At 41.7% G+C, this 23,856-nt stretch overlaps 2 protein-coding genes across 6 annotated transcripts in view; one reads left to right on the forward strand and one right to left on the reverse strand.

Annotated features, from left to right (window-relative positions):
• Window positions 1-578: 578 nt before the first annotated feature.
• On the reverse strand, window positions 579-17,560 carry LOC133070327 (cytochrome c oxidase assembly protein COX15 homolog). The gene is made up of 9 exons (XM_061162366.1): window positions 17,383-17,560; window positions 16,022-16,212; window positions 13,470-13,592; window positions 13,001-13,187; window positions 7,628-7,795; window positions 5,529-5,610; window positions 3,631-3,785; window positions 1,898-2,011; window positions 579-978 (listed from the first exon to the last, which is right to left on the reverse strand). Exons 1-9 carry the CDS (start codon window positions 17,470-17,472, stop codon window positions 847-849), a joined length of 1,242 nt encoding a protein of 413 aa, XP_061018349.1. The 5' UTR covers window positions 17,473-17,560; the 3' UTR covers window positions 579-846.
• Window positions 17,561-17,615: 55 nt separating this feature from the next.
• Window positions 17,616-23,856, forward strand: part of CUTC (cutC copper transporter) — a 38,732-nt gene continuing 32,491 nt past the window's right edge. For 2 of the 5 annotated variants that reach the window (XM_061162367.1, XM_061162371.1), the window contains exons 1-2: window positions 17,623-17,833; window positions 21,585-21,656. In XM_061162367.1, coding sequence (XP_061018350.1) covers window positions 17,773-17,833; window positions 21,585-21,656 — 133 coding nt within the window. In that variant the 5' untranslated portion in view covers window positions 17,623-17,772. Of the gene's footprint in view, window positions 17,834-21,584; window positions 21,657-23,856 lie in introns of all 5 variants that reach the window. The other 3 variants (XM_061162368.1, XR_009696132.1, XM_061162370.1) reach the window with 3 other exon arrangements.

Below are 23,856 nucleotides of genomic sequence, written 5' to 3' on the forward strand. Positions count from 1 at the left end.
CCTGGAACTGTTTTGTGATTGTCATCTGTTGTATCAGCAATGTTGGGTTGCTCCATCCTCAAATATGGTCTTTGTGATGCCTTCATCCAAAGTGCTGATTTTAAAATGTTGAATAAGACAGAGCCCTGTGAAATATCAACAGAGGCCAAAATCACACCAACTCATTAGTTAATAATTTGTTTAAATAACCAAAGAGATGTCCATGTACTACACCATCAAGACTGTATTTTTCTTATCCATGAGGCTCTCAGGAAACCCTTTCAGGAACTGATTTATACTATTCTCCATTCATCTCATGTAGTGATGTAACAGCCCTATCACAGGAGGGACTAGGTTAGTGCCTTCCTCCGTTTTGAAAATCAAGACACTAGAAGAATACAGCTGTTTCTTGCTGAAGGCTATCTGGCTACTTTAGGGTATGCCAATCCATCCATTTGATTCTCTACCTGACGGAAGTACAGTTGAGATCATAAGAATTTCTACTCAGACAGAATCCAGGACTCAGGAGGTCAAGGAAACAGAGATTATGCATGTAGAACCAACAGCCTGTCAACATTTAAGAAAACTGACACAGAGCCTGTTAAGAAGCAAATGACAGACAATTCTTTCTCTACATTAAATCTGATTTTCAACAGATTTAAAAAGGAACCTTAAGCATAACCACACTTAATGACTTGCTTGATCCAGTGATTGTCCCAAAAACAGGCAAAGAATTTAAATAACTTGACCAACTTGGAAACCATCTGGTATGCCAAGGTCCTCCTCTCAGAAAAGCTCAAATTCTTGTGCTCTCTGATGATCTCTCAAAAGCACAGTTTCAGTCCTAGGAAGCTGATCCTCTGAGAATTATTTCGGGACTCTTCGGAGTTCATTCATGAGCCAAAGGGCAGCGCTGAGCAGAGCCAGGGAGCCCGACTGGTGAGCGGCAGCCAAAGGAGTTGGGACGTACATCAGCAGAGTACTGATGCCCAAGCCCACCTGCCACAGAGAAGAGCAAGCAGTAAGCCAAGCAGGAGACACGCATTCAGAACCAAAACGACCAGACACACGAACCCGCCACACTTTCCCATCAGAACTTGAAAAAACATATCTTAAAATTTCACAAGGAAACAGACTTACAACGAAAGAAATTCAAATTAGATAAAACTAAAATTCCCCCTAATTATCCTTCATCTAGCCCTGTTCTCTTCCCCAAAGGCAGCCACTATTACCAGTTTCTCACACTTGTATTTTTATATACATGTTTAAAGAAAGACATAGCAGCTTTTAAAAAATATATTGTTCTGTCATTTGCCTTTTTTTCAAATAAAAATGTGTGTCTTGAGATCTTATTATTTTAAACTGCTGTACAGTATTCCACAGGATGGCTGTATCATAGATGTTTGTTTAGGGTGTTTCCAATTTTTCACTTATCACAGTAATTCCAAAATGAATTTCCTGGGAACAGTTCTTTGTGCATTAGAGTAGCTCCAGAGCAGGCAAAAAGCCAATGTGCTTGATCAAAGGACTAAACATTTTAACACTTCAAAAAATATTGCCAAATGCCCTCAGAAAAATAGCTATAACAAATCATGCTCTCACCAAGAATATACAAATGTATATTTTCCTATACCCATGCCAATACCTGATTTTTTTTTCATTTTTTTCCAATCTGACAGGTACAAAATGGCACACATTAATTTGTTCCTCTCTGATCATGAGTGAGGCTAAAGAGTTTTTCATATTTACTGGCCATTCATCATTTCTCTTGTGAGAATTGTCTTAATATCCTTTACTTATTTTATTTTCTGGTTGTTAATCTTTTAGTCTATTATAATTATTTTCTCCTAGGCCTGTCACCTTTCTTTTTAAATTTTGTTTTGGGGACACCTTCAGAATCAAAAGAAGTGGCTTATACCTGTGTATATGCCAAAGCTAGCAGAGTGGTGGCTGCTATCTTGGTCCTTCGAGGAAGGGGAATTCTTCGGGAGAGGAAGTAGAGTACTGTAATGGCAGTAACTGAAGTGATGCCCTGTGGGGTAGAAAGAGTCTCATCAGGTGCCATGTCCTACCCCCTGGTTTCTGCTCACCTTACAGCTAATTCCCCCAGATCCACTGAGTAACTACTGAACACTTTCCCCTCCCAGGCAGAGAACCACCTGATGACTCCTTAAGCTCTTCCCTGCTCCTCTTCTGCTCGCCACTTCAGTGCAATGGAGGTGTGGCTACACTTACAGTTACTGCACTTTATACACACTGACTGTCAGTAATCTTACCCACCTTCCAATGTGGGTGTCTGCCCGGTGTGGCCCTCAGGTTTTAAATTACTCTTTGCATCAATTCAGTTCAGCTCAGTTGTGTCCGACTCTGCGACCCCATGAGCCGCAGCACGCCAGGCCTCCCTGTCCATCACCACCTCCAGGAGTTTACCCAAACTCATGTCCATTGAGTCGGTGATGCCATCCAACCATCTCACCCTCTTATTTATCCCTAATTTTATCTCTATTTTAATCCTGTATTTTTAAAACAAGGCTGACCCCAGCACATGAGAGTTACTGTTTTCCTGGACTGTGAGTAGAGGAGGTGGTGGTGCTTCCACCTAGTGTTAAAAAGATCTAAAGTCTCCTTGTCATTTCCACTTCTTTAGAAAGACAGTCTGGAGCTGGCAGTAGGGTTTCCGACCCCACCTTCCATGATATGAAGGAAAATGTTTTCTATCATTTTCTATATCAATTTCACATCTTTTTCTCTTCATAGCTGTCGATTTCAACCAGACTTGACTTATTCCAAAATGCTGTGCGGCAGTGGGGACCGAGGCCGCACAAGGTAACTTGCCCTAGCCCCAGGGTTCCCTCTGGATGTGAGGCCCCTGGGCCCCTCTCTCTGCGTGCACTACTGTCATCTCACGCTCAACATACCTCAGTCTGATGACATCCTCTGTCCCTAGCTCAACACTCATTTCAATAGTCCCATTCCTGCTGGTGTGTTTTAAACATGCCACAGAAGAAACTCTAGGATCGCCTTTGATCTTTCTTCACTTCTGTTCCTGCAGCCAGTCTTCTACTCAAAACAACTTCTTTCAGATCCATCTTCTCAAGTCTGGGTCCTACCAGGAAACCCTGAACCCTACCACTCTCACAGCATTACTGCAATAGCACGACTGCTTCTCCCAGGTCTCCTTGCAACTAACCTTTCCCTGAGCTCCGATGTATCAGGCCACCAAGCAATCTTAACGCGACTCATAGTAGGTCCTTAATAAATATTAACTTAAATAAGATGAGGAGTATTTATGATGCTCTTAGCTCCTTGGGGTCTTGGTTCAGCCTGATGGCTATGTGTTCAGCAACCACTGTCTTTACACTCTCTGCTCTACTTGGCCTCATTTCTGCTAAAATGACTCTTCTCTGCATGTACAGGATTGAGGAGAATTAACTTTAAAAAGCTGGCAGTATCCTGCAAGTCAGAATTTGGCTAGAGGTATGTGGATAGTTAAGACAAAAACATCACATCAGAAAACTGGTACTAAATTTCTTCTAAAAAGAATTCTAGTACCCACTCTACCATCTCAGTGTTGCTAGTAGTGCTTCAGACACCCAGAGCCTGTAAGAGGCTCCTTGTGTGTAGTAGCCAGTAACCCCCAGCCAGACTTACCAGAACCCGGTGATCAAACTGCACCATGGTGGGATTCTCGAAAACATTCCTCAGGAGAGGGGAGAAGCTAAAGAGATCCTCTGGGATCCAAGCTTCTCCCATCTTGGGGAAGGAGTTGTAAACAAGTCCAGCATCCAGCCCTGCCACAAAAGCCCCTGGGTTCCAAAGTAAATAGTATTTATTAAAATGAGAGAAAGAAGAGATCAAATACTAGTTCTGACATGAAAGTGAAAGTTCCCTTTGTGACCCAATGGACTGTAGCCCGCCAGGCTCCTCTGTCCATGGAATTCTCCAGGCAAGAATACTGGATTGGGTAACCATTCCCTTCTCCACGGGATCTTCCTAACCTAGGGATTGAACCTGGATTTCAATCTGGACTGTAGGCAGGTTCTTTACCCTCTGAGCCACCAGGGAAGTTCTGACATAGAAAATGTTTATTATTTCAGAGTTAGACAAAAGGAATAGTCAGAGAATAGAAAGATCTACAGCAGGGGTTCTCAAAGCCTGCTGTATTCACCATGGAAACTTAAATAAAAAAACCTTGCATCCTCACCTACTTCCACCCCAAGATTCTAGCATGCCTCTCCTAGAGGGCTGGATGAGAAGCTCTAGAGAGAGGCATATTCGTTTGGAAAAGTTCCTTTGCTGACTGTGATATGAGTTCTCCTTACTGCCTCGCCTTCCCACCGCCAACTGATCTATTCTGAAACTAGTTAATTTACTCTTTCACATCCTCAAGTTTCCACTTAAATGTTACTTTATCAAAGAGATCTCTCCAATAATCCTGTATAAAATAGCACTCCCCAACCCCACGTCTATCCCCTTATCTTGCTTTATTTTCTTTGCAGCACTCAACATCATCTGGCATGTTACGGGTTTTATTGTTTTTTTTTCATCTGTCTTCCCCAAGTGCTCAAAAAATCTTATAAACTAAACCCTGGATAAACACACAAAGAAGGTATCCATGAATTTAATGGATGACTGATCCATTATTTATGATCACAGAAGATTCAGGTATGTTAAATCATATTCCTTATTTTTCTAAATTGCATTTATAAAGTCAAAATTCATGTTCTTCAATCAAAAAAAGTGGGGGGGAGATTTGGGTGGGATCACTGGTTTGATGGTTTTATTTAGAGCTGTGCTATCCAATCAAACTTTCTGCAGTGATGGAAATGTTCTATATCTGTCATCCATCCAGTACAACAGCTGCAAGCCACCCACTGTGGTTACTGAGCACTTGAAATGTGGCTACTGTGACTGAGACTAAATTTTATTTGCTTTTAATTAACTTAAGCTTAAATAGTCACATGAAGCTAGTGATTATTGTACAGGGCAGTTCTAGAGTAAGAAAGGTAGAGCTGTGATTTAAAGAATGAGAGAGATCTGTTTTAGTCTCTTTGCCCCCAATAAACTCCCCACCTAAAGGCCATCTTTGAGGGCAGGCTTTTGTCTGACCTATCTTGTATAATGTAATAACAATAATGTTTATATTGATAACAACAGCTAACACTTATATAGCCTTTGCTACTTGTGAGGTGCTAAGTACTTCACATATATTACTTAAACTATTATCATCTTCCCCATTTTATAGATGAGGTCACTGAGGCCCAGACAGGTTACACAGCTTGTCCAAAGTCATACAGTTTATAGATGTTAAAGCCAGGATTTGAACCTAGACAGTTTGGATCCAAGTAGATGTTCAATATTTTTGTTCAACTAACTGAAAAGCAGGATTTGGGGAAGGAAGGAATAGGAAACAAGAGGGTGAAGATGGTGGGTATGAGACAGGCAGGTGTGAGAAGGAGGTATAAAGATGCAGGAGGAAAGCATTAGGCAAGAGATCCCACCTGAAGAGTAAAAAGAAGTTAAGCCACCTTTGATAAGAAGAATCCTACCTGAGAGAGCTGTAAGGAACACCAGGCCTGCAGTTCCATGAGCAAATCGTCTCAACCTCAGGAGTTGACAGGTTTCAGGCAACTAAATAAGAAAATTGCCAGATACACTGACTGCAGGAATTAGGAAAGGCAGCAAGATCTCCAAGGACAAACTCCAGAGACAATCTGAGGCCAGATCTTCTCTGACTTCTAGACTAGGTTAAGCACTCCCAGAAGACATTCTACTTTATCTAAATTTTATTAAATGTATACATTTACTATTTGTCTTCCCTGCTACCTTGTACGTTTTATGAAGATAGGAACTACCATTTCACTTGCTTACTACAATAATCCTAGCCCAGGAGATGGCATATAGGTATTCAATATACATCTGTTCAGGAATGGAATGATCTGCATTGTTCAGGGAAAACCATTTCACCATGGTTAAAATGATGTGACTTAAGGTAAAGAACTGGATTTTCAAGTCATGTGTAATATTTAGTGTTTAGCAAATATAATCACAATCAACACTGTAGAGAGAGTAGAGTAGAGATTCTTGCATTTAGTGTTTTGGGTAAATTGTTTTTATTTTACTGTAGTCAGCTTGTGATAATAATCAGCAAATCAACAAATATTTAGTAAGAACTTTATACACAAGCAAAATAAGCACACATGCAAGCATAAAGGAAAGATACAAAGGAAAGCCAGCGTGCTGCCCTCAAATGATTTACAATCTAGTATGTGAGGAGTTAGGACAGTGTATCAGCACTGGCCATTAAAATTTTCTGTGATGATAGAAAAGTTCTATTATCTGTGCTGCTCAATATGTGGCTATGGAGGATCTAAAAAGAGGCTAGAGCAAGTGAAAATTTTTTAAAAAGTTAATTTTATGTAAAGTTTAAGTAGATAACAAGTTTGTTTATACAAAGTTATTTTTACTTATTTTAATTAGAATTTAAATAGCAATAGTGGCTAGGAGCTATTGTGCTGGACAGCACAGTTCTATATGGTTGACTATCATCTCAAATCCTTTCTGTAATTAGTGGAACATAAATAAAAAGAGAAAAACAATTAATAATTGAAACATCACTGGTAACCTTTAAGAGTACCACTCAGTTAGGAGAACTTAGGAGACTGTACTAAGTACTGAACACTTGATATGTGCAAGTGTAGGGGTGAATGTGTAGATGGATATGGATGGCGTGGATGGGGAAGCCAGATGACAAGAAGTGTGAAAAAAGAATGAGTTGTTAGGATGTACAGCTCTAGATGTAGGTTAGCCTTAGAAGTCTGGCTTTGAGAGTAAGAAGAATAGGAACTAGTCAGATGTGAATTACCTACTATACCAATGTTTCAACCCCATCTGGCTTCCCTGTGGGATGAATGCCAAGTCAACAACTCCTGTTCTTACTGGGATCCAGATCACGGGCTCCAGGTACCTACTAAATGATTCTACTTAAAAGTCCTACTATCAACCTAAACCTCACTCCATGAACAGGTTATTCAGGCCAACCATGACTTTGACACCTAAAATAATATGCATTTTAAAATGTATTTCCTTTTAATCAGCATACAGAGAAAATACTTCTAGGCAAGATCACTATGGTTTACTATATTGTCAGATCTGCTGAATGGTAGGGTCCCCATGGAAAGAACAAACAACTTAACATGGCTTTTGCACACCACTAAGGTCTACAAGCAACTCTCATTCTGGCCTTCCTCACCTCTCCACCCATCATCCTGCTGGGAATCAGAAGTCAAGTGGTCGAGGTGTCTCTTGTTGCTGGTATTCATTCCTTCTGTTACTAAAACTCATGTTTTCATCTTTTTCTTGATAGGCAATGCTGACAAAGTATTTGGCTCCTATACTAATTCTCCACTGAATAAGTCACTCCTGCCTAAAATCATAAGTGCAGGTTTTAGTTTGCCATCCCGAAGCTATCCAGAGTCTCAGAATTCATTGTTTCTCTCTAAACTTTGGTTATATCCAGCTTCTAGTAAACTGATCGATGTTGCTAAGAGAATGTATGCATTTTGACATGGAACTTCCCGTTAGGACCAGAATTTCCATGTCTCTGACCCTGTCCACATGTGTGGTAAACAATACAGCCTGACTTTACCTTGTGCTGAGGAAGCAGCAGGGAGAGCGAGGTCCATAAGCTGGCACAGTAGAGCACAAGGGCTGACCCCAGGTGGGCAGCCAGGCGGTACTGACTGACTCGAGGGATGTCATGGGAATCTGGTTTTTCTTCTAATCCACTTTTCACCATATACCATCCCAAAAGGCCCTACAATCACAAAGAAAAAGGGCAAACAAGACAAGGTTGAAGCTGTCTATTCAACTTGACTCTCTGAGAAAGTGAGTATCCTATCTGACCCCTCCTTTCCATACGCTCCCACATCCCCAGGAACCAAGGAATTGAGACCTACCCAATTTCCACCATAAATACTTAACCACTGTTTAGAATTAATGTTTTATTGAAGTAGAAGTCAAAGCTATGGTTTTTCCAGTAGTCACATATGGATGTGAGAGTTGGACCATAAAGAAGCTGAGAGCCAAAGAATTGATGCTTTTGAACTGTGGTGTTGGAGAAGACTCTTGAGAGTCTCTTGGACTCAAGAAGATCAAACCAGTCAATCCTAAAGGAAATCAGTCCTGAACATGCATTGGAAGGACTGATGCTGAAGCTGAAGCTCCAATACTTTGGCCACCTGATGTGAAAAATTCATTGGAAAAGACCCTGATGCTGGGAAAGATTGAAGGTAGGAAGAGAAGGGATAACATAAGATGAGATGGTTGGATGGCATCACCAACTCAGTGGACACAATTTAAGCAAGTTCTGGGAGTTGGTGATGGACAGGAAAGCTTGGCGTGCTGCAGTCTATGGGGTCACAGAGTCAGACACAACTGAGTGACTGAATTTAACTGAACTGAAGTAGAGCCAAATATGATGGCTACTCCATTTCTTCTAGGGGATTCTTGCCCACAGTAGTAGATATAATGGTCAGCTGAGTTATATTCACCCATTCCAGTCCATTTTAGTTCGCTGATGCCCAAAAAGACGACGTTCACTCATAGTCAACAAAACAGTCCGAAATGCAGTACTTGGATGCAATCTCAAAAATGACAGAATGATCTCTGTTCCTTTCCAAGACAAACCATTCAATATCACAGTAATCCAAGTCTATGCCCTGACCAGTAATGCTGAAGAAGCTGAAGCTGAAAGGTTCTATGAAGACCTACAAGACCTTCTAGAACTAACATCCGAAAAAGATGTCCTTTTCATTACAGGGGACTGGAATGCAAAAGTAGAAGAAACACCTGGAGTAACAAGCAAATTTGGCCCTGGAGTACAGAACAAAGTAGGGCAAAGGCTAACAGAGTTTTGCCAAGAGAATGCACTGGTCATAGCAAACACCCTCTTCCAACAACACAAGAGAAGACTCTACACATATATATCACCTGATGGTCAATACTGCAATCAGATTGACTGTATTCTTTGCAGCCAAAGATGGAGAAGCTCTATACAGTCAGCAAAAACAAGACTGGGACCTGACTGTGGCTCAGATCACCATCTCCTTATTGCCAAATTCAGACTTAAAATGAAGAAAGGAGGGAAAACCACTAGACCATTCGGGTCTGACCTAAATCAAATCCCTTACGATTATACAGTGGAAGTGACAAATAGATTCAAGGGATTAGATCTGATAGACAGAGTGCCTGAAGAACTATGGATGGAGGTTTGTGACATTGTACAGGAGGCAGGGATCAAGACCATCCCCAAGAAAAAGAAATGCAAAAAGGCAAAATGGTTGTCTGAGGAGGCCTTACAAATAGCTGTGAAAAGAAGAGGAAGTCAAAGTGAAGTCACTCAGTCGTGTCCGACTCTTTGTGACCCTATGCACTGTAGCCTACCAGGATCCTCAGTCCATGGGATTTTCCAGGCAAGAATACTGGAGTGGGTTGCCATTTCCTTCTCCAGGGGATGTTCCTGACCCAGGGATCAAACCCAGGTCTCCCACATTGTAGGCAGATGCTTTACCATCGGAGCTACCAGGGAAGCCTGAAAAGAAGTGAAAGGCAAAGGAGAAAAGGAAAGATACACCCATCTGAATGCAGAGTTCCAAAGAATAGCAAGGAGAGATAAGAAAGCCTTCTTCAGTGATCAATGCAAAGAAACAGAGGAAAACAACAGAATGGGAAAGACTAGAGATCTCTTCAAGAAAATCAGAGATACCAAGGGAACATTTCATGCAAAGATGGGCACAATAAAGGACAGAAATGGTATGGACCTAACAGAAGCAGAAGATATTAAAAAGAGGTGGCAAGAATACACAGAAAAGTTACACAAAAAAGATCTTCATGACCCAGATAATCACGATGGTGTGACAACTCACCTAGAGCCAGACATCCTGGAGTGCAAAGTCAAGTGGGCCTTAGAAAGCATCACTATGAAGAAAGCTAGTGGAGGTGATGGAATTCAGCTGAGCTATTTCAAGTCCTAAAAGATGATGCTGTGAAAGTGCCGCACTCAATGTGCCAGCAAATTTGGAAAACTCAGCAGTGGCCACAGGACTGGAAAAGGTCAGTTTTCATTCCAATCCCAAAGAAAGGCAATGCCAAAGAATGCTCAAACTACCGCACAATTGCACTCATCTCACACGCTAGTAATGCTCAATATTCTCCAAACCAGGCTGCAACAGTACGTGAACCATGAACTTCCAGATGTTCAAGCTGGATTTAGAAAAGGCAGAGGAACCAGAGATCAAATTGCCAACATCCACTGGATCACTGAAAAAGCAAGAGAGTTCCAGAAAAACATCTACTTCTGCTTTATTGACTATGCCAGAGCCTTTGACTGTGTGGATCACAACAAACTGTGGAAAATTCTTAAACAGATGGGAATACCAGACCACCTGACCTGCCTCCTGAGAAATCTGTTTGCAAGTCAGGAAGCAACAGTTAGAACTGGACATGGAACAGACTGGTTCCAAATTGGGAAAGGAGTATGCCAAGGCTGTATATTGTCACCCTGCTTATTTAACATATGCAGAGTACATCATGAGAAACACTGGGCCGGATGAAGCACAAGCTGGAATCAAGATTGCCAGGAGAAATATTAATAACCTCAGATATGCAGATGACACCACCCTTATGGCATTAAGTGAAGAAGAACTAAAGAGCCTCTTGATGAAAGTGAAAGAGGAGAGTGAAAAAGTTGGCTTAAAACTCAACATTCAGAAAACTAAGATCATGGCATCTGGTCCCATCACTTCATGGGAAATAGATGGGGAAACAGTGGAAACAGTGACAGACTTTACTTTATGAGGCTCCAAAATTACTGCAGATGGTGACTGCAGCCATGAAATTAAGATGCTTGCTCCTTGGAAGAAAAGTTATGACCAACCTAGACAGCATATTAAAAAGCTGAGACATTACTTTGCCAACAAAGGTCCGTCTAGTCAAAGCTGTGGTTTTTCCAGTAGCCATGTATGGATGTGAGAATTGGACTATAAAGAAAGATGAGCACCGAAAAATTGATGCTTTTGAACTGTGGTGTTGGAAAAGACTCTTGAGAGTTCCTTGGACTGCAAGGAGATCCAATCAGTCCGTCCTAAAGGAAATCAGTCCTGAATATTCATTGGAAGGACTGATGCTAAAGCTGAAACTCCAATACTTTGCCCACCTGATGTAAAGAACTGACTCATCCGAAAAGACCCTGATGCTGGGAAAGACTGAGGCAGGAGGAAAAGGGAACGACAGAGGATGAGAAGGTTGGGTGGCATCACTGACTCGATGGACATGAGTTTGAGTAAACTCCGGGAGCTGGTGATGGACAGGGAGGCCTGGCGTGCTGCATGCAGTCCATGGGGTCACAAAGAGTCGAACACGACTGAGTGACTGAACTGAAAAGCCAAATATAGAAAATTACACAAAGGTGTATTTCGGACAAAACCTTTTGGACAAATTCTTGATATAATTTAACATTATGTAAACCAGTAAAATATGAGAGTAAAAAGACAGATGATTTGATAAGAGCTAGACTGAAACCTTTGGAGAAGTTTGACAAAGATAACTGCTTAAAAACAATTACTCTCATATTAGGTGGGAAGAGACAATTATCAAAGTTTGTGGGAGGCCAATTCATAAAAATCTGTAGTTTTTTAGGCAAATTGGTTTGCCAGTGTCTAAATTTCTACTCCTTTTTTAAAAAAATTATAATGAAAGTACATGCTTAAGTGTAAAAGTTTAAGGTATGTATTATTATTCTACGATTCCCTGTTTAACTGACTTTTCATTTAACAAAACTGTCAGTTCTAGTCATATCAGATAAGGTACAGCCCTTTCATGCCAACCCTCCCCAGCTAACAGAATCATGTTAACATAAATATATGTTCCTCCAGGTCTTTTTGGCTATTTCTTTCCCCCTTCACTATTACCCTAGATGTTCTAATTACCTTGATTTCATCTGCAGAGGACGCTGGAAGATGAGCGCGCTCACAGTGTGATCTGCCAGCCCCCACTTTCTTCCTCCCAAAATCCTATCTGCCATCTTCAAATTTCTGCCTCCCTGAAAGTCTGACTTAAGTGGTTTTTTTTAATTTTAAAACAACCTTTTACTTTGTTTCACCAACTATCTCTAGTTTCTATTAGATTTTTATTAATGTCTAACTCTTTATTATCTGTTTCTATCCCTTCTGTTTTGTCTCTTCCATCTCCCTCCTTTATTTCTAATCATGGGTTGGTATTCTTACCACTTTGATTTAAATCAACCAATTAGTTTCCTCCTGACCAAATTTTGATATTTCTTCGATGCTCTGGGACTCTCCTTTAGAGCCTGTATATCTTGACCCAAATACTCCCATGTGTCCTCTCTAACATTCCTTTACTTGGCTCTCAAGCTTCCCTAACCCCAGAACTGTAGGAATCATTCTTTTCCTTAAGAGAAGTTCAACTTACATAACTTTAACCACCATTTATACTTGAACATCTTTCAGTTACCTCTGTATTCAAAGATCCTTCATCCCACAAAAAGTTTCTCTTGAAATTTCCCTATTTGTTTCTACAGCCATTCTAACATAGGGATCCCACTTCCCCATAGAGCAGGCAAGTTAGAAAAAGGGAGGAGACCAAGGACCCAGAAAGATCGCCATGATGGGAAAGAAACTCTAATTCTTGTGACATAAAAACATATTTACTGAGTGCTTACTGATTCCAGACACTAAACTAAGTACTTTACATGCATGATCTTTTTTAATATTCACACAACCTAAGCATTAGGGTCTATTATTTTCCCCATTTACAGGTAAGGAAAGCACAACCTACAGAGGTTAGACAACATGTCCCTATTAAGTGACAGAGCTGGGCCTTGAAGCCAGGCCTATGACACTAAAATCCATGTTCTTACCTCCTTTGTGATACTGTTTCAAACTATGCCCACTAGGAAGCTCCTGAGAACATTTCTGCTTTCCCAAATTTGAGTAAATCTCACCTGGAAGCAAACTAAACCACAGAGGGCAAGAACACGTCCTTTCAGGCCACGGGTGAGCCAGCCCTTTTTCCAAAAGTAGGCAGCAGGGAGGATGTATGCAAGGCCTACAAGGCGACCCCACATGCGGTGTGAGTACTCCATGTACCAGATGAACTTGAATTCCGCCAGCGTCATATCATGATTCAAGCTGGGTGAAAAGGGAAGTCAAAAATAAGAAAGATCCATCTGATTTTTATTTCCTGGTAGAATGAAGGAACATTCTTGGTTTTGAAACTTGATCAGTCTGCCATTTTCCTCATCAACCACCTCAGAATCACTTTGGAAATGGAGGTTTAGAGTAGGAAGCTCACTAAACATACCTAAATCAAATACCAAAAAAGAATAGAACCTACTGTTCTGAAATATTTTAAATAAGAAAAAGACTGAATGGGTCTAGTAGGATGTTTACCCGATTTTCTATAATACTTACATTTTAAATTCTGGAAATTGCTGATATTTTTGGAATTCTGCTTCCCATTCCTCTTGGCTTGTGGGTGGCTTCATCTCCTTTATTAAATGCCAATCTACCATGGAGAGGCCAGACTCTGTCAGCCTTAAGGTAGGGAAGAAATTTGAGTGTGTGTGTTAAATTTCAGTGTGTATATGTCTGTGCACCACACTCCATTACTCATAAATGGTTTACAGTAGCAAGCAGATCTGAACTTGACCCCTATAAAAGTAAACATATAATTTCATTGTTTCCTCTTTTGACAACTTGCTCTTTTCTTACTGCTTAGAATACTGTCAGAAAGAGCTGCTATCAGGTACAAATTTCTTTACTCCTTGTTCTATTTCATTAAACTCTCCTTACTTCTTTCACTAGCATTCCCTGACAGATAAAATCAACCCTTAGACCAAAGAAATGTGCCCTAAGTTCCTAACCAATATTATTGACACAAGGGGAAGAGATTGCTACAGATATAAATCAGCTGAGGTTCCTGAGTGAATCTAAAGTCAATAAAAATCAAAATCTATTGATTACAGCCTACATAACACATAAGGTAAGGGGACAGGGAATGCAGAGAGAATTTGAGGAAGACATACTTTAATAACACTAAAAAGTATTTTCACCAAAAGGGGTCAGGTTTCCAAAAGTAAAAAAGCTGACTTCAGGTCTGAGGCAAGACAAGCCTGGAACATCTTAATCAGAAAGCAAGGAATCAAAGTTTGCCAGGTTCCTGTCAGAAAGACTGGAGTCAATCTGAAGAGGTTCCCACTGACTAAAGATAGGACAACTGGAGCAAATCATCACCACTGCAATGGACTGAAACAAATCAAATATATTTAAACCTATGAGCTCATTAACACTAAAAAACTCACTTTATTGGTCACTTTTGGAAAACGACTTGGGAACCAACTTATTATTTTGAAGACTGATAAATAAAGGGAAAGGAATTACGTGTTTATCCTGCCTTTCCTAACATGTTGTACCTCAGCATAACCAAATTACTGATGAAAGTTTTTCTTTATAGTTGAGCTAATAAAATACCTATTACAATTTTGCAACTCTAATGAAGTAACAGATTTAGGCAATGATCATCAAGGGCTGTTGACATCTTTAACAGACACCAGATATTTATGAATGATCCAGTCACCTATGAAGTATTTTGCTCCCTGTCCCCAACCTGAACTTGATCAAGCAACAAGTTTGTCTACAGGAAATACAGGGGACAATGTTGTTGTTATTGTTGTTGTTGTTGTTCAGTTGCTCAGTCATGTCTGACTCTTCGCAATCCCCTGGACTGCAGCACGCCAGGCTTCCCTGTACTTCACTATCTCCCAGAGTTTGCTCAAACTCCTGTCCATTCAGTTGATGATGCCATCCAACCATCTCATCCTCTGTTGTCCCCTTCTCCTCCTGCCTTCAATCTTTCCCAGCATAAGGGTCTTTTCCAGTGAGTCTGCTCTTTGCATCAGGTGGCCAGAGTATTAGAGTTTCAGCTTCAGCATCAGTCCTTCCAATGAATATTCAGAGTTGATTTCCTTTAGGTTTGACTGGTTTGATCTCCTTGTTGTCCAAGGGACACTCAAGAGTCTTCTTCAGCACCACAGTTCGAAAGCACCGATGCTTCGGCACTCAGCCTTCATTATGGTCCAACTCTCATATCCATATATGACTACTGGAAAAACCATAGCTTTGACTATATGGGACTTTGTTGGCAAAGTGATGTTTCTGCTTTTAATATGCTGTCTAGGTTTGTCATAGCTTTTGGAACATGTTAAATACCATAAATGCTATTAGCAAAATCCAGACCATGAGAAACTACAAAGTACAAATGACTTGGGTTTCTTTAACAACAGCAAAAAACTGCAAAGGGGGTAGGGGAGGTGGAGGGAGCAGAATCCAAATCTGTAACATCTCTCTACAGATTTAAAGAGACCCAAGGCTCAGAGACCTGGGCTTCCCAGGTGGCACCAGTGATAAAGAACCCGCCTGCCAATACAGGAGACGTTAGAGACATAGGTTCGATCTCCGGGTTGGGAAGATCCCCTGGAGGAGGGCATGGCAACCCACTGCAGTATTCTTGCCTGGAGAATCCCATGAACAGAGGAGCCTGGTGGGCTACAGTCCAAGGGTCACAAAGCATTGGACATGACTGAAGCAACCAAGCATGAAGCACATGCACAGAAACCAACAGTGAGATGTGGAACTTATCTGTGTGTAGTTCAAACAAACTGGACAGAAATGTTTGTGACAAATCTGAACTCTGATTGTAGGGGGAAATATACACAAACAATGCACAGCTAACAGTTAAGACCTGAACCAGTCTTTATGAAGGGCTTCTATTGCATGCATGCATTAGTAAAATCCTAGACTGTTCTACAGAGGGGCAAGCCATCAGACATGTTCCTTCTATAGGCCTCAATTTCTGCATACTAAAATGTGGAGCTAGATTAGATGATTTCTAAGGTCCCTTCCCCCTCCGTCATCCTGCATGTCTACTGATGATCCAAACAGCTGACTATGAACAAATTACTCACCTTGTTACTCCACCAAGAATAACTGCTCCAGCCACTGTCCCACTGCAGACCAGGAGCCATCGGCCCACCGCCCGCTCAGCAGCCTTTGAAGGGAGGGATACTGTACCCCTTCCAGGTTGCAAAGCTACATCGGAGATAGTGCTGTACTGCCCTGGCCTCAAAGGGCGCCTGATCCCACAACTGCAACCACACTAAGGATCAAGACAGACAAATTACAACTGGAGAAAGAGGAAAAGCCTTCACTCCACTGCTACTCACACAGTCTCACTGTGTCTGGTATGAAGTATCCTGGTCATATTTCCACTGCTACTGTCCAGGTAAAACGTCATCTTCCATCTGGGCTGCATCTACCCCCAACTGGTTTGCCTGCCTCCAATCCGTCCCCTCACTACATGAACCTTCTGTCTCTCATATTTCTCCCAGACTTAACTCTACACCTAAATATGGATTAAATAAGGATTATTTTCTTTTTTTTTTTTTAAATGATTTTTCTCTAACTGGGGTTCCACTTGTCCCCTGACTGACCTATCACAGATCTCACCCTGGATGTCCCCTCCTCTAGGAAGTATTCCCAGACCTCCCCCCACCCCGCCCCATGTGTGCTGGGTCACTCTCCCAGGACACTATATCTCTCCATCACACAGCAATGTATCATTTAGTACACAGAGGTTTGTCTCTATCTCCCACTAAGCTAAGAGCTACAGGACAGCAGTGTCTGGTCAGTCTGGCTTCTACAAACTTCCTTTCATACACAGTTCCTTTACATAACAAGACCTTAATAAAGATTTGACAAAAGAGTTACAAACAAATGAACTGTGACTCCCTCTCGGGCAGGAGACTTGGTATTTTATCTTGCTTCCCCGACCCAGGGTCCAAACCCGAGTCTCCTGAGTCTTCTGCATTGGCAGGTGTATTCTTTACCACTGAGCCACCTGCGAAGCCCAGTTAACTAAGTAACTTTAGGCAAATTAAGCCTCAATTTACTTCTCTGTAGAATGGAGTTACAGTCCCTAACCTGACTACCCAGTAGCTTTGAGCAGAAATCAAACACATGGGTAAAAATCACTGAGGTTTTACTATGTGCTAAACCTCTGTGTCTATTATTTAATACAACACTTATGAAGTGCTATTATCCCCATTTTGCAGACTAGTAAATTGAGGCACAGAAAGGTTACCCAACTTGGCTAAGAGCACACAGCTAGTAAGTGGTAGGTCCGGATCCGAACTCAGGAGGCTTAGACACAATGAAATGCCTTGTGAACTTCCAGGAGCTACAGAAACGTGATGTGTGAGGATCTATTATCTCTTGGCCCTTTCTCCCCACGCCCGCTTCCGCGACTCAGTGCGCTGCAGTGCGGTACCTGTGTTCTAGGCGCCACCCTAGGAACCAGGAGCCGGAGACACGGGCTCCCCAGCAAGGCCTTCAAGGGCGTAAAGAGTAATCGCTGCATACTATACACAGTGCCCAACGGCCACCTTCAACCTCCTGTGCTCTCTGGTCCCCTTTCTCCGCCACCGACGGAAGAAGCACTTCCGGGTCACACAAACGAGCCCCTCCTCTTTGGAAGGCAGGGGCGAGCAGGAACTGCGCCTGCGCCAGTTTGGGCTTTCGCGGGGGCTGCTGGGGCGTGGACGTCGGGGACGCGCAGGGATGCGCGCAGCTGGGAGGACGCGCCCGTCTGGTCGCGCGCCTTGGAACCCGGACTCTTTGAGTGGAAACCGAAGACGCACGAGGGAGGAACGCGTGGAGCATGAAGAGGCAGGGGGCCTCCTCCGAGCGGAAGCGGGCGCGGATACCATCCGGGAAGGCGGGTGCGGAAGGTGGCGGGATGGGGGCGGTGGCCGACTTTGCTGCGTGGTACGGGCCGGGCCGACGGGTCGGGCGGGGGTTCTGGCCCGTGGATCAATCGCGATTTCCCTGAAAGTACTTTCTCCTGCTCGTCACAAACACCCCCCGTGAGGCGTAATCTGTCATTCGGCTTTAAACATGTGGAATCTGAGGGGCTGTTGGCGAGAGTGGCCCGGCTCTGGAGCCAGATATGTGTGTGGGTTCGAATCCCGGCGCCCCCACGTCTCGTCGTGCGACCGTGTTCAAGTTGGTTAACTTCTCTCAGCCTCGCGTTTCCCATCGCCACACGAGGATACTGGTACCCCTCACGGCAGCGCTGGATCAGTGTCTGACCTGGAGGGACTGCTTAATAACCTATAGCTGCTGCGGCGGGGATAGGGGTTGTCCCTAAAGCCACACCGCTCCGAACTGGCAAAGCTTGGCTGCCGCAAGTCAGGAGTTCTTCCTGCTGCGACAGGATCGGCTGGCATGGCAGGTGCTAGGGAATTTGCCAGGTCCCTCCTCCGGAAACTTGGTTCCTCCAAACTAGCGGTTCTGAAACTGATCGCAGGACGCCTTGACCCTCCTAAAATTATTGAGAACCTCAAAGACCTTTTATTTATATAGGTTAAATTTATTGATATTGGACATGTTAGAAATTAAAACAGGACATTTAAAAACAAGGGGTTTCCCTTGTGGCTCAGCAGGTAAAGAATCTGCCTGCAATGCGAGAGACCTGGGTTCGATCCCTGGGTTGGGAAGATCCCCTGGTGAAGGGAACGGCTACCCACTCAGGTATTCTGGCCTGGATAAGTCCATGGGGGTCGCAAAGAGTCAGATAACGACTGAATGACTTTCACTTTGTTTCTTTCACAAACAGAAGCTCTTTGCATGTTGAAACGTTTTAAGAAAAAAAAAAAATCACTATTTTCCTAAGCAAACAAAAAATAGAATAGTACCAATGTTTTATATTTTTGCAGATCTCTTTAATGTCTGGCTTAATGGAATTCTCATTAAGAGTGGAGTACTTTTGCATTCAGTGTGACAGGTAGCCTCTTGAAAACTCCACTCTGCCTGTGAGAGAATGAAAAAGGCAACTAAAATCTTGTTATGAAAATAATTTTCACTGTACAGACTCTGAAAGTGTCTTAGAGGCCGTTAGTCCAGAGTTAACTGGACAGCTACACTGAGAACTGCTGCTCCAAACAAATCTCCTCTTTGATCCCTTCAAATGACTTCCTATTTTAGGACAACTGCCTTACTCTTTTCTTTTTGTCATACCCTTTTATGTGCATCCTTACTCTCTCCTGGCCAAGATCTTTTTTTTTTTGGCCACAGCCTGCAGCTTATGGGATTTTAGTCTCCTAACCAGGGATCCAGCTTGGGGCCCTGGCATTGAAAGCACCAGAGTCTCAACCACTGGTGCATGCTCAGTTGCACAATGGTGTCTTACCCTTTCGACTCCGTGGGCTGTAGCCCACCAGGCTTCTCTGTCCATGGGATTTCCTGGCAAGAATACTGGAGTCGGTTGCCATTTCCTATTCCAGGAGATCTTCCCTACCCAGGGACTGAACCCCCATCTTCTGCATTAGCTGGCAGATTCTTTACCACTGAGCCTCCTGGGAAGCCCCTTAACTACTGGACTGCTGGGGAATTCCTGCCAAGATCTTGTCTCGTGTGAGGGAAATGGTACCCCTACAGTGCTGTTCAGTTAGATGGATCTAACAGCTGATATAGGTGAGCTATCAGGAAACCCATGGAATTAATGCAGTGCTGTTGGCTAAGAGCATAGAGTGTCACTTGGCCCTTTCAGAGTTTGAGACTGATAGTCTATTAAATAAATGAGGCATTTACAGTTTGATGTTAGGGAATGATAGATTTTTGTTTTTCAAATTTAAAGTTGATTTTAAAAAACTATAAAAGCAACATTAGGTAGAAAAAAAATCAAGCAGTGTAGATAAGTAAAAAGAAGAAAGTAAAAGTAATTTTAAATACCACCACCTAGAAGTAACAATTACCAGGATATGTTGAACACTCCTCTAGATATTATTGCATGAAGTATGCATTCATTATTCTTAATTTTTTTTAAAAAAAGTATGTGCTTACAGAAAAAATTCAAAACTGTTTTCATCACACTTTTTAGTGTAAATACATGAATGTTTATGAATTTATAATCATTCAGTTCAGTTCACTGGCTCAGTCGTGTCCTACTCTTTGCAACCACATGGACGACAGCACTCAAAGCTTCCCTGTCCAGCACCAACTCCTGGAGCTTGCTCAGACTCATGTCCATCGAGCCAGTGATGCCATCCAACCATCTCATCCTCTGTCATCCCCTTCTCCTGCCTTCAATCTTTCACCATCAGGGTCTTTTCCAGTGAGTCAGTTCTTTGCATCAGGTTGCCAGAGTACTGGCGCTTCAGCTTCAGCATCAGTCCTTCCAATGAATATTCAGTACTGCTTTCCTTTAGGATTGACTGGTTGGATCTCCTTGCAGTCCAAGGGATGCTCAAGAGTCTTCTCCAACACCACAGTTCAAACGCATCAATTTTTGGCACTCAGCTTTCTTTATGGTCCAACTCTCACATCCATGTAATCATTCAGCCTTTAGTAAATCTTTGTGTGTCTGTTGTGTACTATGAGCTATGTACTATATGCACACTAGACTGTATTTACTGTGAGTAATGAAGATTTCTCTCATAAAGACCTTAGGAACTTTAGTTCAAGTAAGAATGATCAGACACCTATCTACATAAATAATAGTAAGAGAAAACAATATTTTAAAAAGGAACATTTGGATTATAAAGAGTTATCTGAGTTCAAAAAAGGGAGACACAGTTTTGTACCTGGGGAGAGAGAAGTATCATGGAAATGTGATATGACTTGAACCTTGGAAGATTTTAGTGTGCAAAGATAGAACTGGAAGCACTGCGGATTGAGGAGATAACCAGGAGCAGGGATGGGGATCAGGGAGAAGTGGAGACCTGTAGAGGAAATAACGTGTAGTTAACTAATAACAACTAATAATTTCTGTACACTTAGTAGGTACTATTCACTTTACATAAATTATCTCATCCTCTTTACTCTGATGTAAGTATTAAAACCTACTCTGGGGCTTCCCTGTTAGCTCAGTTGGTAAAGAATCTGCCTGCAAGGCAGGAGACTCCAGTTCAATTCCTGGGTCGGGAAGATCTGCTGGAGTAGATATAGGCTACCCATTCCAGTATTCTTGAGCTTCCCTTGTGGCTCAGCTGGTAAAGAATCCGCCTGCAATGCAGGAAACCTGGGTTTGATCCCTGGGTTGAGAAGATCCCCTGAAGAAGGGAAAGGCTACCCACTCCAGTATTCTGGCCTGGAGAATTCCATGGACTATACAGTCCATGGGTCACAAAGAGTCGGACATGACTGAACAACTTTAAAAAAAAAAAAAAAAAACCTCTGTTTTGGGGAAAACTTAGGCTAAGTAACTGGTCTATAATCACATATTAAGAAATATGTTGTCAGATAAGGATTTGAAGTCCATCCCTGCTCTTAAGCATATATACCTTATAAAGAAGAATGTATTCTGCAGGCATTGATATGATATTTCATTGCATGCATGGACCCTAGTGTACTTACCTAGTTACCTGTTACTAGGCATTTAGATTTTGGCAGCAGAATGTAAAATATTTGTGTTTGGCTTGGTCTGGATGGAAAGTACCCTCATGCAGTTTCACTATTCTCCATGTATTTTAGGAGCAGCAAATGGGTTTCTCATGGAAGTGTGTGTTGATTCAGTGGAATCAGCTGTAAATGCAGAAAGAGGAGGTAAGAGAAATTATGGAATGAATGGCAGTTGGCAGTCCGTTAAGAGTTTGGAAATGAATCCTTTGAACTGAACTTGAGAACGCTTGTGATCTCTAAAGAAAACAACCAACCAACTAGAAAACCTACTGATCTTCTAGTCTTACTTCCCCAGTAGATTACATTTTGAGTCAAGTGTCCATGATAGTGATTATGAACCTACTTTTTTTTTAATTGAATTTAGCAAAGATATAATTTTTTCCAAGCCATTAATTTTAGAGATTTGATGTTTTTTCATTGTCAAGACTTATCATTATCTCTCTTTTTTTTTAATGTTATATATTTTACCTCAAGATTTCTTTTGCACCCTAACTTGCTTTAATAAGAAGCATAGAAATTCCCATCATCTCAGGATCAGAAAAATTTTTAGACTTCGTTATGGAAAATTTCAAACATATACAAAAATAGAATAGGATAATGAATCACCACGTACCCATCAGCTTTAATTATTTTCAGTTGTATCAGGGGTGAGCAGACTTTTTCGTAAAGAGCAAGACAGTATGTATTTCGACCTTGCTGGCTACATTTGGTCTCTGTCATATTTACTTTTTTTTGGTCATGCTACAGGGCTTATAGAGTCTTAGTTTTCCTCACGAGGGATTGAACCTGTGCCCTCAGCAGTAAAAAATTGGGAGTCTTGACCACTGGACCACCAGAGAATTCCCACTTCTTAGTTTTTTTAAATAATCCTTTGAAAGGGTAAAAACCATTCTTAATTTGGCAATTAAAAAGAATGAAGTACTGGTCAATCTGCAACACAGATAAATCTTGAAACACTATTCTAAATGGAAAAAAGTAAAAAAATACCACATATTATATGATTCAACTTATGTGAAATGTCCAGAATAGGCTAATTTTTTATAGACTGAAAGATTCTTGGTTGCCATGGATTGAGGAGCACTGGGGGGAAGAGAAAGTGACTGCTTAAATGGTGTGAGGTTTCTTTTGGGGGTGATGAAAATGTTCTAAAATTGCCTAGTGGTTATAGTTGCCAAATTTTGTGAGCATGATAAAAACCATTGAATTGTATGCTTTAAATGGGCAAACTGTATGATATGTGTGTTTTTCTTAAATACATAAAAAATTTTAAACTTGTATGCTGTAACAAAAACAAGCTTGTAAGCCTTTGTCCTCTAGACTATCTGATCTATATTCCTACCTTTCTTACCCCATCCCCAAATTATTTTGAAGCAAATCCCAGACATTATGCCATTTATCAAGTATTTCAGTATCCCTAAAAGGTAAAGTATCCCTGAAAACCACAATCACAGAAAACTAACCAATCTGATCACATGGACCACAGACTTGTCTAACTCAGTGAAACTATGAGCCATGAAATGTAGGGCCACCCAAGATGGACAGGTCATAGTGGAGAGTTCTGACAAAATGCTGTCCACTGAAGAAGGGAATGGCAAATCACTTCAGTATTCTTGGCTTGAGAACCCCATGAACAGTTTGAAGAGGCAAAAAGATAGGACACTGAAAGATGGACTCCCCAGGTTGGTAGGTGCCCAATATGCTACTAGAGATCAGTGGAGAAATAACTCCAGAAAGAATGAAGAGATGGAGCCAAAGCCACAACACCACACTGTTGTGGATGTGACTGGTGATGGAAGTAAAGTCTGATGCTGTAAAGAGCAATATTGCATAGGAACCTAGAATGCTAGGTCCATGAATCAAGGCAAATTGGAAGTGGTTAAACAGGAGATGGCAAGAGTGAAAATCGACGTTTTTGGGAAGGAGCAAACTAAAATGGACTGGAATGGGTGAATTTAGCTCAGATGACCATGATACCTACTACTGTGGGCAAGAATCTCTTAGAAGAAATGGAGTAAAAAAAAAAAAAAGAAATGGAGTAGCCATCATAGTCAACAAAAGAGTCTGAAATGCAGTACTTAGATGCAATCTCAAAAACAACATAATTATCTCTGTTCATTTCCAAGACAAACCATTCAATATCACAGTAATCCAAGTCTATGCCCTGACCAGTAATGCTGAAGAAGCTGAAGCTGAATGGTTCTATGAAGACCTACAAGACCTTCTAGAACTAACATCCGAAAAAGATGTCCTTTTCATTACAGGGGACTGGAATGCAAAAGTAGAAGAAACACCTGGAGTAACAAGCAAATTTGGCCCTGGAGTACAGAACAAAGCAGGGCAAAGG

The sequence above is a fragment of the Dama dama genome, chromosome 15 (assembly GCF_033118175.1).
Source record: "Dama dama isolate Ldn47 chromosome 15, ASM3311817v1, whole genome shotgun sequence".
In the NCBI taxonomy this organism is placed as follows: Eukaryota; Metazoa; Chordata; class Mammalia; order Artiodactyla; family Cervidae; genus Dama; species Dama dama.

What these genes read in the sequence shown, in the direction of transcription:
- LOC133070327 (XM_061162366.1), bottom strand. Translation starts at nt 17,472, where the DNA reads ATGCAGCGATTACTCTTTACGCCCTTGAAGGCCTTGCTGGGGAGCCCG. An exon ending in GGGTGGCGCCTAGAACACAG is followed by an intron (nt 16,213 to 17,382) that starts GTACCGCACTGC and finishes CTTGATCCTTAG; the next exon opens with TGTGGTTGCAGTTGTGGGAT. An exon ending in CAATTTCCAGAATTTAAAAT is followed by an intron (nt 13,188 to 13,469) that starts GTAAGTATTATA and finishes CTTTTCACCCAG; the next exon opens with CTTGAATCATGATATGACGC.